The sequence below is a fragment of the Prionailurus bengalensis genome, chromosome B3 (genome assembly GCF_016509475.1).
Source record: "Prionailurus bengalensis isolate Pbe53 chromosome B3, Fcat_Pben_1.1_paternal_pri, whole genome shotgun sequence".
NCBI lineage: Eukaryota > Metazoa > Chordata > Mammalia > Carnivora > Felidae > Prionailurus > Prionailurus bengalensis.
The window spans coordinates 13,208,765-13,222,665 of record NC_057355.1 but is presented as its reverse complement, the minus strand read 5'-3'; the positions used below and the strand labels follow the sequence as shown (position 1 = coordinate 13,222,665).

Here is a 13,901-nt window from a genome sequence, read left to right as displayed (position 1 = left end):
TTTCTAAATAACCAACTAAATACAAGGTGGGGTCAATATACCTAACAGATTCCCCAAGTTTTTCCAGGCCCTGATATAATTATCACTCCGTACACATTAATGAAGTTGAGGCTTATTATGATTTGACAATCATGAAACAGTGTGCTGTTGCTATCAAAATAACAGGAACATAAGGTGCCCTTTACCACCTCCCATGCCCAAGTTTTGGTGATGGCAGCAAGGAGAATAAAACTGTAAGACCACCTTTCATCCATCAGAGGCCCGACATACAAAGTCATTGAAAGCAGGCAATCTGGTTGCCAGGCAACCATGAAAACCTACTGGCCTGACTGAAAGTGAAAATAGACAGCTAATAAATTAATGTGTCAATCAATAAAAAGGGAAAGGTCATGCAAGAAAGCCTGGGTAAAAGTTTGGACTCGTCCTTGAACCCTACAGGGGGAAGAGACAGCCTATGCCACAGGACTTTAAGAATCGTGGCTTCGTGGCCTAGGCAGGTTGGCCATGTGGATATGGAGGTCATTGGCTCAAGCGAACAAAGTGTGAGCATGTCAAGATCTCCTTTGCACCTCAATCTCTATCGTGAGATGAATGGCTTACGAGACACCATTCAGTGTGGAACCTACCCGTTCTCCTTGCAGGGATTCATGTTCGTAAAACAATCTCCCGATTCTATGTGACTTCTCATGTAGGCCGACTTCCAAGAGTCCATACGTCTAACAGATTCCCCAAGTTTTTCCAGGCCCTGAGATAATTATCACTCCCTACACATTAATGAAGTTGAGGTTTATTACGATTCGACTTCCCAAGTAACTCGACAATCAGGAAACAGCGTGCTGTTGCTATCAAAATAAATATTAGAGTCTATACGGTATTTAACCCTCATTACAAACAGTCCAGGTTGTCATTTATAGCTCTGTCTCGTGAGCATTGGGTTAGCATGAGTTGGTCCTCAGAGCCAGATGGCCGCTGGACAGTTAATACAGGCCTAGGAGGCAGGTGACCTTCTCAGGGTCTTACCCAGTGACACCTTTGCCCACTACCAATTTGCTTTCCCTTCGCTACCTCCCTTACCTGTTCCAAACCCTTTCTTCCCCTACAGATGTCTACAGAAAGCAGAATGAAGTAAGCACTCGGTAACAGCAAAAGTGGCATGCCAGGCAAACAAAAGCAGGGTGATTAACACTGACTGTACAGTCGGGAAAACCCTCACAGGGAGGGAGAATCTGATGGGTGAGAGGGTTTCCCGGAAGAGAAGTACGAGACGAAGAAGTGAGGAGGAGACAGAGGTGAGATGCATAAACGAAAATGTCCGTGAAAAGCAAGGAAAGTGAGACAGCCTCACGGCATTCATGGGTTTTTCACTTGGGCCACCCGGCGGGTGTGGCCGAGAAAAACGGTCTCTGTGTGTGAGAGCACTTGAGGGACACCAAATTCTGTCAGAACAAGTTGAGATCGGGTTTATGTGCAATGCCCACGGCGATCAGAATTGAAGGCCCAAAGAAAAGTCTGGAGAATCCTCTTCGACCAGTGTATTCTTTATTCTAAACCTACTTTCTTCCATTTTGGTTTTATGGCTGGTTGAAGCACCTTCACTGAGACTCTTCCAAGGCTCCATGTGGCTTCTCTGTTCTCACATGCTTTCTTCCTCTTCCTTCTTAATTTTGTGCTTTGCTTCCTCATTCCATTTCCCCATAACTGTCAACCTGCACCTTGCTTCCCTGCTGACACTGGCAGGACTAAGAAGAAACTAGAAAACATTCAGACACCATCATTTGGGGTCTTATCCCATGGCTGCGGGCTCAGCCTAGTACCAAGTTGCCACTGCATAAAAAACATGGAAGACAAACCCCAATGGGTGCCTCCGACCACAGAAGTTCCTTTCCTTACCCCTCTAGAAAGCTACAAACAAAATAAGTCACAGCAAGGATACTCGGTGAACATCTGATTGTCCCTGTGGTGCACTGGGTTTGTCACTTGCCAACCCCTTCCTCCCCGCTCCTTGCTTCCCCCAATTTCATGAAAGTGATAGAAACCTGACCACTATTCATTAGGAAGGAAACAGATGGCCCACATCCTACATACAGATTACCCAACCCCAAAACTCACGGATTCCCCAGGACTTCCACCTTCACTGAAAAAAAAGAGAAGATGGGGCGCCTGGGTGGCTCAGCCGGTTAAGCGGCCGACTTCGGCTCAGGTCATGATCTCGCGGTCCGTGAGTTCAAGCCCCGCGTCAGGCTCTGTGCTGACAGCTCAGAGCCTGGAGCCTGTTTCAGATTCTGTGTCCCCCTCTCTCTGACCCTCCCGCGTTCATGCTCTGTCTCTCTCCGTCTCAAAAATAAATGAACGTTAAAAAAAAATTTTTTTTTTAAAAAAGAAAAAAGAGAAGAACAGATTTAAAGCCAGTATCGGACTTGGGCTGTAAAGTCTACCCCTGTCTAAATCTCTGTTTTTCAGTTACTATCATACAAAAAAAAATTTCATTTACAGTATGATGTGTTTCTTTAAAAAAAAAAAAAAAAACAAGAAAATCAGACTTTAATTAAATCGTAAACTGACAAGAACTCACAACAAAGACACTAACAAAAACCGTCCTAACCTGAATGTACACATTGCTATCACTGATTTCCTCATTACACAAATATGGAGTGAGCAGATGCTATGTGTCAGGCACACAGCAAGGCCCTAAGAAAACAAAGACAAATTAGATGCAACTCCCTTGGATATACCCACTGACCAAATTACACAGCCTAGTGGAGAAGATAAGCGAGGGAGTGACTAACTTCTATACTATGTAATAAGCTCGAGATCCTCGGGTAGTGGGAAAAGCCCACCCAATATGGTGGGGGGGGGGGGATAACAGAAGGAGGGCTGGTAGGCAGAGCAATGGACAAGACAGAATCGCAGGGAGGAGCAGAGAGAGAGGGGGAGAGAGAGAGAATCCCAAGCAGGCTCCGCGCTGTCAGCACAGGGCCCAACACGGGGCTCAGTCTCACGAACCCTGAGACCCTGACCCGAGCCCAAATCCAGAGTCAGATGCTTAACCGACTGAGCGACCCTGGTGCCCATTTGCTTTCTTTCAAAGGGCTGAGCTAAAGGAGAAAATTAATGAAAATATTCTATTGGTAAAGGACTAGGAATTGCAAGATTTTTTGGAGTTAGCCCTGAGAAGAAAAAATAACCACTGGGAACCAACCATCTGCCAACCAGCCGTTCACCATCACCAACCAGCCCCTTAGCCCAGCCCACCCTTCCCAACATACATCGCACCAGAAAGTTCTTCAAGCCTTTGTTTCAGGTGCAGCAAAATGCTCACTACCCCCACCTACCCCACCCACAGGCCCGTGTTCACCATATTTCTTCACCTATCAAACCTACGCCGGCTTGCACAATGCCTCACATGACACATCTATGACCCACGCACTGATTTCTTCTACCTCTTAAGCTGCCAAGAGGCAAGGCTTGGATGTTTTGCACAGTTTCAGTATCTGCTTGCCTTTTCTGCTGCCTTTAGAGCTGTACAAAGCTGTCTCTCAATACAACAGAACTTGAAGGCAGGGTCACTCTCCCATCCATTTCTATTTCCAGTCGTAACCCTTATGGTGCCCCAGAGTAGGTATGCAAATATTTATAGTCCACAAAACAGTTTCACAGCACTAACTTAAAAAAAAAAAAATTCTAATCTGAGAGCGTTAGCCGGTCAAAGCCAAGAAACCCACCCATTTTTTTTTTCTGATAACTTATAAGTACCAAGATAAAGATTAACTTCAGTATCTAATTCTCAATGTCACCCCCTTCCCACTCAACTGTAAATTATGAGCTATGTTTAATAATTCACCTAATTTATATTTTGATGAACAGAAATAGAACCTTTCAATTTATAAACAACAGTAAAAACCATAACCTCATTGCAAAACGAATTTCCTAAATGTAAGGGGCAGTGAAAAAGATAGTCATTGAATGGATAAGGGTGTTTTATTGTAATGTTTCCAAAGGAATCTGGTCACACCTTCCGAGTACCCACGATCCATTCTGTAATGACACCCAAAGATACGACAGAATTAACAGACTTTGGTTCTGAAAGTAAAACCAAAATGCTCAGTTAAATAACCAGCTTCCCATGCAATTATAACATTAACCTGGAATATAAAAAAAAAAAAAAAAAAAAAAAAAAAAAAAAACTTAACTTCCCTCGACACCACAACATACTTCAGTGCCATTAATGTGGAAATTAAAAAAAAAAAATACTAATATCATCCGAATCATGATATAGTAATCTGGTGGCTGAATTTACATGAAATTCATTCTAGAAGTACAAGATCTGTCTCATAATTAGATTTGGTTCTTTTATCTTATTGAAATACCAGAGCTTTGTAAAATCAGTGATCTGTAAGAATTTGCATCCTTCAGATTTCTTCCTTTTGGTGTTTTTTAGAGCATGCAAGTGAAGCTGTCCACAAACCAGTATCCACACGTGTGCCCTAGCACATACACATGTGCACACACCCATGGATTCTTGCGTATGGAGGACTGAGCAGTGGTGGAGAGAGAGACACGTGTACGCTTAAAGCAGAAAGTTCGAGGAAAAGTTATGCTCTTAATTTCTTTGGCAGGGAGATGGAAAAAGGCAAACCCATCCAATAGGGCTTTTAATGCCTTAAAGTATCCCAGGAAGGTTGTCTGTAATCGTTTTAAAATACACAGAGGTCAACCCTAAAACAGACGGGAACAGTGGGTGCAATCAATATCACCTGAATCTACATTCTTGTAAATGACATTCTTTCCCTCCAAGCTAACCACAAAAATAACTCCCAACCAAATTTTCCAAGGGCATCGAGTGCACTTAAAACAGAGGAAAAAAAAAAAAGAAAGAAAGAAAGAAAGAAAGAAAGAAAGAAAAGAAAAGAAAAGAAAAAGGAATAGGAAAGCGCCCAGCCCTGGTCTCACCTCCGGCTCTTCCAGTGCATCCTCTTCAAGGGGAGTTTTCTGGAGCAGATCCAAGATGTCATTGCTGGAAGGTCTCCTGTCCTCGGCAGGAGAGGCATAGGCCTCCTCGGAGTCTGTTTCCCCCACGTGGAGGTGGCCTGCTTCTTCCTGGCTCCAATCCAATTCTTCTTCAGACTGTTTCAAGGAGCTACTGCTGCTCTTGGGAAAGATCCCTGCAGTCGACAGGCTGCTGGGCACTGAGGTATAGGACGACTGGGGCCCAGAGTAAGGCCGCCCCTCTGGGGCCAAGACCTCGGCCTCCAGGAGGTCAGGGACAGAAAGGCTGAGGCGGCGGTCCAGGGGACGCCTTGCCCTTAGATCTAGGGGTTTGTTTGCATTCTTCTTCACCTTTCTCTTGCTCAGGTTGATTAACAAAGGCCTGGTCCGCTGTTTCAAAGAGCCCCAGACAGATGGTTTATCCATATCCATGACTGCATGAAGACCCAGGAAATCACTCCATGAGAGTGTTTCTGTACGGAAAACAGCTTCAGTGGATCCTAGAAAACAGAATATAAGAAGACAGAACATGAGCCTTCGTGGCGGTAGCCGAGCACATCAAAGCTTAAAATGTGACTTGAAAGTCTCACATTTTCCACTAAGGGATCAAGACTGAAGCATTTGATTAGTAATGTCTGCAAGTATTTTTTTTTAATGTTTTTTAATGTTTTGTTTTTATTTTGGGGGTGGGGGGAGGGACAGAGAGAGAGGGAGACACAGAATCTGAGTGTGAGTGATAGGAATGCTCCACAAATAAATATGTAATTACACAGACTGGTAAATGCTATGCAGGAAAGGGGGTAATTTGAGATATTACAGATTGGACTCAATAGGGATCAAATCAAAATCAAATTTGGATACAAGAAAATGAAACGGGACCACTTTCTTTCACCAAACACAAAAATAACTTCAAAATGGATTAAAGATCTGAACAAGAGACCTGAAACAATAAAAATCCTGGAAGAGAGCACAGGTAGTAATCTGACATTGGTGTACCATTTTTTTTTTTTTTTAGATATATCTCCTGAGAGAAGGGAAATAAGAGGAAAAACAAACTATTGGAACTACATCAAAATAAAAAGCTTCTGCACAGCAAAGAAAACAACAGTCAACAATTAGGCAACATGCTGAATGGGAGAAGATATTTTCAAATGACATATCTGATAAAGGGTTAGTATCCAAAATATGTAAAGAACTTATATAATTCAACACCCAAGAAATAAGTAATCCAATTAAAAGTGGGCAGAAGACATGAACAGACATTTCTCCAAAGAAGACATCCAGATGGCCAAAAGACACATGAAAAGATGTTCAACATCATTCATCATCAGGAAAATGCAAATCAAAGCTACAAGGAGATATTACCTTAAGTCTGTAAGAATGGCTAAAGTCAAAATCATAAGAAACAACAAGTGTTGAAGAGGATGTGGAGAAACAGGAACCCCTATGCGCTGTCGGTGGAAATGCAAATTGAGGCAGCCACTCTAGAAAACAGCATAGAGGTTTCTCAAAAAATTAAAAATAGAACTATCTTATGATCCAGGAATTGCACTACTGGGTATGTACCCAAAGAACACAAAAAAACTAATTCCAAGGGATACATGTACCCCTATGTTTAATGCAGCATTATTTACAATAGCCAAACTATGGATACATCCCAAGTGTCCATCAAGAAATAATGGGATAAAGAAGGTGTGGTAGATATATTTGTGTATACATATACACAATAGAATATTATCCATCCATAACAAAAAAAAAGGAAGTCTTGCTTGCCATTTGCAAAACATGGATAGAGACAGAGAGTACAATGCTAAGCAAAACAAGTCAGAAAAAGACAAATACCAGGGCACCTGAGTGGCTCAGTCGGTTAAACATCCGACTCCTGATTTGGGCTCAGATCATGATCTCACAGTTCGTGAGATAGAGCCCTGCGTCGGGCTCTGTGCTGACAGTGCAGAGAATCCCAAGAGCCTGCTTGGGATTCTCTCTCTCCTCTCTCTCTCTGCCCCTCCCCTGCATGTTCTCTCTCTCTCTCTCAAAATAAATAAACTGAACGGGGGGGGGGGGGGAAGACAAGTACCATATGATCTCACTCACATGTTCAATTTAAGAAACAAATGATCAGCGGTGCCTGGGTGGCTCAGGTCGGTTAAGCGTCCAGCTTCAGCTCAGGTCATGATCTCACGGTTGGTGGGTTCAAGCCCCGCGTCAGGCTCTGTGCTGACAGCTCAGGCCTGCTTCAGATTCTGTGTCTCCCTCTCTCTCTGACCCTCCCCTGCTTGTGCACTGTCTCCCTCCCCCGCCACTCTCTCTCTCAAAAATAAACATTAAAAAATCTTTTCAAATAAAAAAAAGAAACAAATGATGAGAGAGAGAGAGAGACAGAGAGAGAGAAGCCGTAAGTAGACTCTTAACTACAGAGAACAAACTGATGGTTACCAAAGGGGAGGTGACTGAGTAGTTGGGAATTAAAGAGTATACTTATCATGATGAAAAATAATGTTTTTAAAAAAGATATTTATCTGAAGGACTTAGAGATTTAACCCAAAAAAATCAAATTTGGAGAAATAAACCTTATTCTATGTGTCAAGTAGCTCATAATAGACCCTTCCAGAACAAAAAAGAGCAGTGGGTCAGGTCATTCTGACCTGCCTCTATTCCACTGTCATGTTTGGCTGAGGATAAAAGAGGCCAAGAGCCACAACAAAACACATTTTCTAAAATCAAGGAGTCCAAGCGTTTGTACTCAGCCCTATCTCACTCCAAGACAGGATATTTAGCCATAGAGAAGTTATTACCTTTCGAAGAGCAGGACTGTGAGAGTCTACAGCCTTTGCCAGATGACCACCAGTACAGGCAAGAGCTTCTCCCAGGATGAAATGGGTATCTTTAGTAAGCAATGCAGAGATGAAAAGCTAGGGTTCTAGAGACAGACTCCATGGGTTGGAATTTTGCTTTGCTACATTCTACTTAGAGGTACCATCAGGGGCAAGCCATTGTACTAAGCCTCAATTGTCTCACCTATCCAATGGGGATTATATTATCTGGTGTACAAACAGAATGACACAAAGTGCAAGGCACAGTGTCAAAGGCAAAGAAAGTGTTCAGTGAAGAAAAACTATTTTTTAAATCTTGATAGATACTGTTGTCATAATTTCCAATTTTGGTATCTTATTCAATTTATTCAAAATCTCTGGATCTCATTATTATTTCAATTTTACAGAGCTTAACCATAACTACCTCATTGGCCTCTTGTGAAGACTGAATTAGTCTATATAAGGTGTTTAGAACACTGCTTGGCACAGAGTAAATATTTAAGATAATGTTAACTGGTTTTTAAATTATTATAATTTCAATTATTGCACACTGAGTCATTCTAGCTTTGAAAGCATAAAATATTTTACACTTTTTGCTGCTTTTTAAAATGTTGCTCTAGGGGCGCCTGGGTGGCGCAGTCGGTTAAGCGTCCGACTTCAGCCAGGTCACGATCTCGCGGTCCGTGAGTTCGAGCCCCACGTCGGGCTCTGGGCTGATGGCTCAGAGCCTGGAGCCTGTTTCCGATTCTGTGTCTCCCTCTCTCTCTGCCCCTCCCCCGTTCATGCTCTGTCTCTCTCTGTCCCAAAAAAAAAATAAACGTTGAAAAAAAAAAAAAATTTAAAATGTTGCTCTAAATATAAACTTCTATTTCGCATTAGTAAGACACAAATACCTTATTTCACAACTCATAATTTAACTTGCAAATATGCTAAAAAGGATTGTTTCTATATTCATTTAGAAATATTTTAGTCAATTAGCATTTGGTTGAATGTTATTTAAATGTTTATTAGATCTAGTGGGTTAATGATTCAGTTCTTCTATACTCTTGCTCAGTTTCGGTCTACTAGTCTTACCTAGAGAGGTGTGCTGGGTTACTCAATTATAATTATGAATTTGTCTATTTCTCCTTTCACTATGTCAGGTTTTGCTTCTGTATTTTGAAGGGCTGTTAGTTGGATACATGTTTACAATTGGTATATCTTCTTACTGTTTAAATCCAATCTGACAATCTCTTTTAATTGGTTTGTTTAGACCATTTACATTTAATGTAATAATTGATAAGTTTGTATTAAGGGTTCCCAACCTATGTGTTTTGTTTGTTTCCATTGTTTTTTATTCTTTTGTTTCTCTTCCTTGCTTTTTTCAAGGTTAACACTATTTTTTAGTGTTCCACTTAATACATCAATTATGACTTTGACCACATTTCTTTTAATAAAATTTTAGTGGTTGCTCTAGAAGTTACAACATGCATAATTAACCTTTCACACTCTCCTTAGAATCATCTCTCTGATCCACCTTTCTGTTGTCCTCTTCAACTTTTAAGGACTCAATGTGATTCAGTTGGGCCCACCAGGATAATACAGCATATTCTCATTATCTCAAGGTCTACAGTCTTAATCACATCTGCAAAATCCTTTTCCCACTTAATGTAACATATTCACAGCATCTGAGGATTAGGATGTGGGATTCTGTAGGGCAGGAGATTATTCTGCCTACCATATAATGATATAGGTATCCTCTTCCTCGCCCCTTGAAAAGTTGTCTTCTATATTACATCTAAATACATTGCAAATTCCTATCAGACAAGCTTTTACTTTGATTTCAATCATGAACGGTATTTGGAATAATTCAAGAAGAGAAGAACAGTCTATCATATTTACCATTTTCTCCATTCCTGATTTTCAAATTTTTGGTATCAGTTCCCAATAGTATAAGAAATTTCCTTAACTGGTTATTTTATTGCAAGTCTGTCGACTCCAAATTCTTTAGATTTTACCTCATATAAGAATATCTTCATTTCATCTTCAAAGATATTTTCTTAGAATCCCAGATTCAACACTTTTCTTTCAGCACTTTAAAAATGGTATGACCTTTCCTCTGGCTTCCATGATTTCCACTGAGAAATCTGAGTCATTTGACTCCCTGTTCTCCTACAGAGAAGGTGTCACTTTTTCTCTGACTGCTTTCAAAATTTTGTCTTTAGTTTACAGCAGTTATGATATGCGTGGGTGTGTGTTTCTTTGAGTTTATCTTGTTTGGGGTAGCTTCGCTTCTTGAATCTATAAGGTTATGTCTTTTGTCAAACTTGGAAAGTTTGCAGCCATTATTTCTTGGGATACTTTTAGCCACATTCTTTCTCCTTTCCTTCTGGGACTCCAATAATGCAAACATTATGCCTGTTGTTATTGTCCAACAGTCTCAGCATCTCTGTTCAATATTTTTCAATCTTTCTCTCCTTTGTTCATCCTGTATAGTTTCTATTGATCTACGTTCAGATTTACTGGTTCTTTCCTCTCTCATCTCCATTTTGTTACTGAATGTACATAGTGAGGAAATCTGGGGGTGGGGTAGGAGAGGGCAAGGTGGGGAGACTATTGTATTTTTCAGTTCTAAAATTTCCATTTGGTTCTACTTCATATCTCCTATTTCATTATGGATACATTCCAATTTACCTTTTACTTCAGAATTCACGATTATTCACTTAAGCATTTTTATAATAGCTGCTTTAAAGTCATATTTTATTTGTCATCCATTGTCTTTTCCATGCGATTTGAGATTTTTGTAGTCCTTCATAGGCCAACATGGATCATATCCTAGACATTCTGAATGTTCTTATAAAATCTCGAGCCTTATTTAAATCTATGGAGAATGCTGACGTTATTGTTTTGACAGGCATCTGATTAGCTTCCAGCCACAAATTCCAACCCACATTTTGTGGGCTGAGGTCAGTGTTGTTCTCAAAAGCCATGAAAGGCCATTGCAATCTGTCCTGGGTACGCACCATATAGAGGTCACTCTGAGACTTGCATAGAGCTCTATTCATTAACTACATTCTCAAAGTAGATGGCATGCTAATCATGATCAGATGCATGAATGTGCAGGTTGTGATCAGTTCAGGAATTCACAAGCTTTATGGAATCATTTCCTGAGCCCCTCTTCTCAGCTGCCTCCCCTGATACTCTCTGATACCCTGGAAGTCCCCTTTTCTTCATTTTATTTTTAATTTTGTAAGTTTACTTATTTATTTTCAAAGTGACAGAGAGAGAGAGAGAGAGAGTGCACAGGGGAGGGGCAGAGGAGGGAGAGAATGCCAAGCAGGCTCCACACTGTCAGCACAGAGCCCAATGAGGGGCTCAAACCCACGAACCGTGAGATCAGGACCTGAGCCAAAACCAAGAGTCACACGCTTGACCAACTGAGCCACCCAGGCACCCTTGGACCTCCCCTTTTTAATCCTCTGATCAGAAACAACCCACTACTGTGATCCCACCAGAGTAGTGGGAGGATTGATAGAGATTAAAACAAAAGAAAGAAAGAAAGAAAGAAAGAAAGAAAGAAAGAAAGAAAGAAAGAAAGAAAGAAAGAAAAGGAAAGAAAGAAAGATGGAGGGAGGGAGGGAGGGAGGGAGGGAGGGAGGAAAAAGAAAAGGAAAGAAAGCAATGATTTAGCCCTGTTCTCAAAACTACAGCATCATGAAGTAGGAAGGACATCCCCCTCATCATTGTTTTGGCTCCTGTCGGATTCTGTGTCTCCCTCTCTCTCTGTCCCTCCCCCACTCGCTCGCTCTCTCTCTCTCTCTCTCAAAAATAAATAAACATTAAATTTTTTTTTTTAAGTTAAGTTTTGCAAAATCCTTCTGACCAAAATTTCCGCATGTGTGTAAGTAGCACAGAACCAGAGGTCCAGAACTACAAACGTATAACTATTAAAATACAGGCCCCTCCAAGAAGAGGTGTTCTTAAAGGTGTACATAAAGCGAATATACCACTAGACCGCAGTCACTTCGACGCCTGAAAACATTACCCCTCCAACCGACAGTGCATGAAGATGGAAAGTCTAACACAAGAATAAATTCAAGGAACAGTTAGACTTGAAGACAAAAGCCGGTGAGACAAATCCAACTATCTGGATCGTCAGCTTTCCTCACCACAGAGGAGATTTACAAACAAACTGAAACATATCGGCTCCATCGTCTAGCATGAGAGAAGTTCCCAGGTTATCATCATAAGATCCAAAGAGCTGCAAGTGACAATGTAGCCCGCACTCTGCAAACCATCAGCGCTAGAAGCTTCGCCCAACGAGATACCTGTGGTGCCCAACCTGGTAACACGCAGCCTTCATTTATTGAACGGAAAGAAGCCTTCTGCTTCTTCAAACCACTAACGGCAGGATAAGGTCTTCGCAGGAAATGGCCCCAAGCCCAGAGGCCTAATGGAAGTTTCATTTATTACGGTTTTAACCCAGACATCCTCCCCAGCTGGCTGCGAACAATTGGCCAAATGGAAAAAGAGAACAACGAACCTTTTAAATGCCGGCCCCAAAGTATCTGATTGAACCTGCACCACATCCACGGTGTGAACAAGAAACACAAAGGAGAGATGGGTCCGAGAATGACAACAGCATAATTGATTACTCGGCACATTATTCAGTCACCCTGGCAGACTGTGCTTCTAGACGTTCCCCTTTAGCGTAAATATGATGAAAAGGGTTTATTTTCACAATCTACGTATCAACTCAAATGACAGAGCCGCAAGTAGTTATTACTAGTCAGAATGTGTCATTACTAGCTTTTTAGAGAACCATTAAGATATTTTTATCACCGGCAGAAAGGAAATTTCATATCGCACCCTGTTAAAATGGGAGGAAAAAGCAAAATTTAAACTAGATTCAATAAAGGTGAAAATCTGATGATATACACTCCTCCTGTGGTATCCGTTTCCTCCTGTGGGAAAGGATAAAGGCAAATTCTAGTCTGTGAAAGGATTATTTTGAATTCTGATAAAACAGGGATAAGAGGCTCTACATTTGACTATATTTAATCGAGCTGGTTATAAGAAACAACTTCCCCACCACAGAAATGCTATCTAAAGGAGACTATCCTTGGGGTGCCTGGGTGGCTCAGTCAGTTAAGCATCCGACTTTGGCTCAGGTCATGATCTCACAGTTAGCGGGTTCGAGCCCCGCATCGGGCCGTGTGCTGACAGCTCAGAGCCTGGAGCCTGCTTCGGATTCTGTGTCTCCCTCTCTCTCTGCCCCTCTTCCGCTCGTGCTCACTCTCTCTCTCTCTCTCTCTCTCAAAAATATATAAACATTAAAAAAAATTTAGAAAAATAATAAAGGAGACTATCCTTAATAGAGAAGTCCCTGCAAATCACTCTTATATAAGAAACAGAAAATGCAACCGCTTTTAAAATAAATTTGGCTTCCCTCCCCCCCTAAAATGCAGCTTCCCAATCAATCAGTCAAATTGCTACTAAATTTGTAATCCAATTGAGGTAGAAAAGATCATTCTACATGTTTGATATATTATTTAAAAAATCATGGGGATAGGGGCGCCCGGGTGGCTCAGTCAGTTGAGTGCCCGACTTCAGCTCAGGTCATGATCTCACGGCTCATGGGTTCGAGCCCCGCATCGGGCTCTGTGCTGGCAGCTCGGAGCCCGGAGCCTGCTTGGGATTCTGTGTCTCCCTCTCTCTCTTCCCCTCCCCTGCTCATGCCCTCTCTCTCAAAAATAAATAAACATTACAAAAAAAAATGTTTTTTTTAATCACGGGGACAGAATCCCCTCCAAGAGGAAGACCAACCAAAAGGACTGGATGCCTTTTTCAGTCCCACTACCTATGTTCTTGGAAAGAAACAAAATACACTAACTGAAAGCAGTTCCTGTCTTCTCTGGCTGACGCCATACTCTGCCCCACCGCTACTCTCTTTAAAATCTCACCTGTAGGGGCGCCTGGGTGGCGCAGTCCGTTAAGCGTCCGACTTCAGCCAGGTCACGATCTCGCGGTCCGTGAGTTCGAGCCCCGCGTCAGGCTCTGGGCTGATGGCTCAGAGCCTGGAGCCTGTTTCCGATTCTGTGTCTCCCTCTCTCTCTGCCC

General features: G+C 41.8%; 1 protein-coding gene across 1 annotated transcript in view; it reads right to left on the bottom strand.

Moving 5' to 3' along the window:
* Positions 1–13,901, bottom strand: part of MCTP2 (multiple C2 and transmembrane domain containing 2) — a 240,030-nt gene that overhangs the window by 180,953 nt on the left and 45,176 nt on the right. The window contains exon 2 of the mRNA XM_043554770.1: positions 4,951–5,486. Within this exon, the coding sequence (XP_043410705.1) occupies positions 4,951–5,418 (468 nt within the window). The 5' untranslated portion in view covers positions 5,419–5,486. The remainder of the gene's footprint in view (positions 1–4,950; positions 5,487–13,901) is intronic.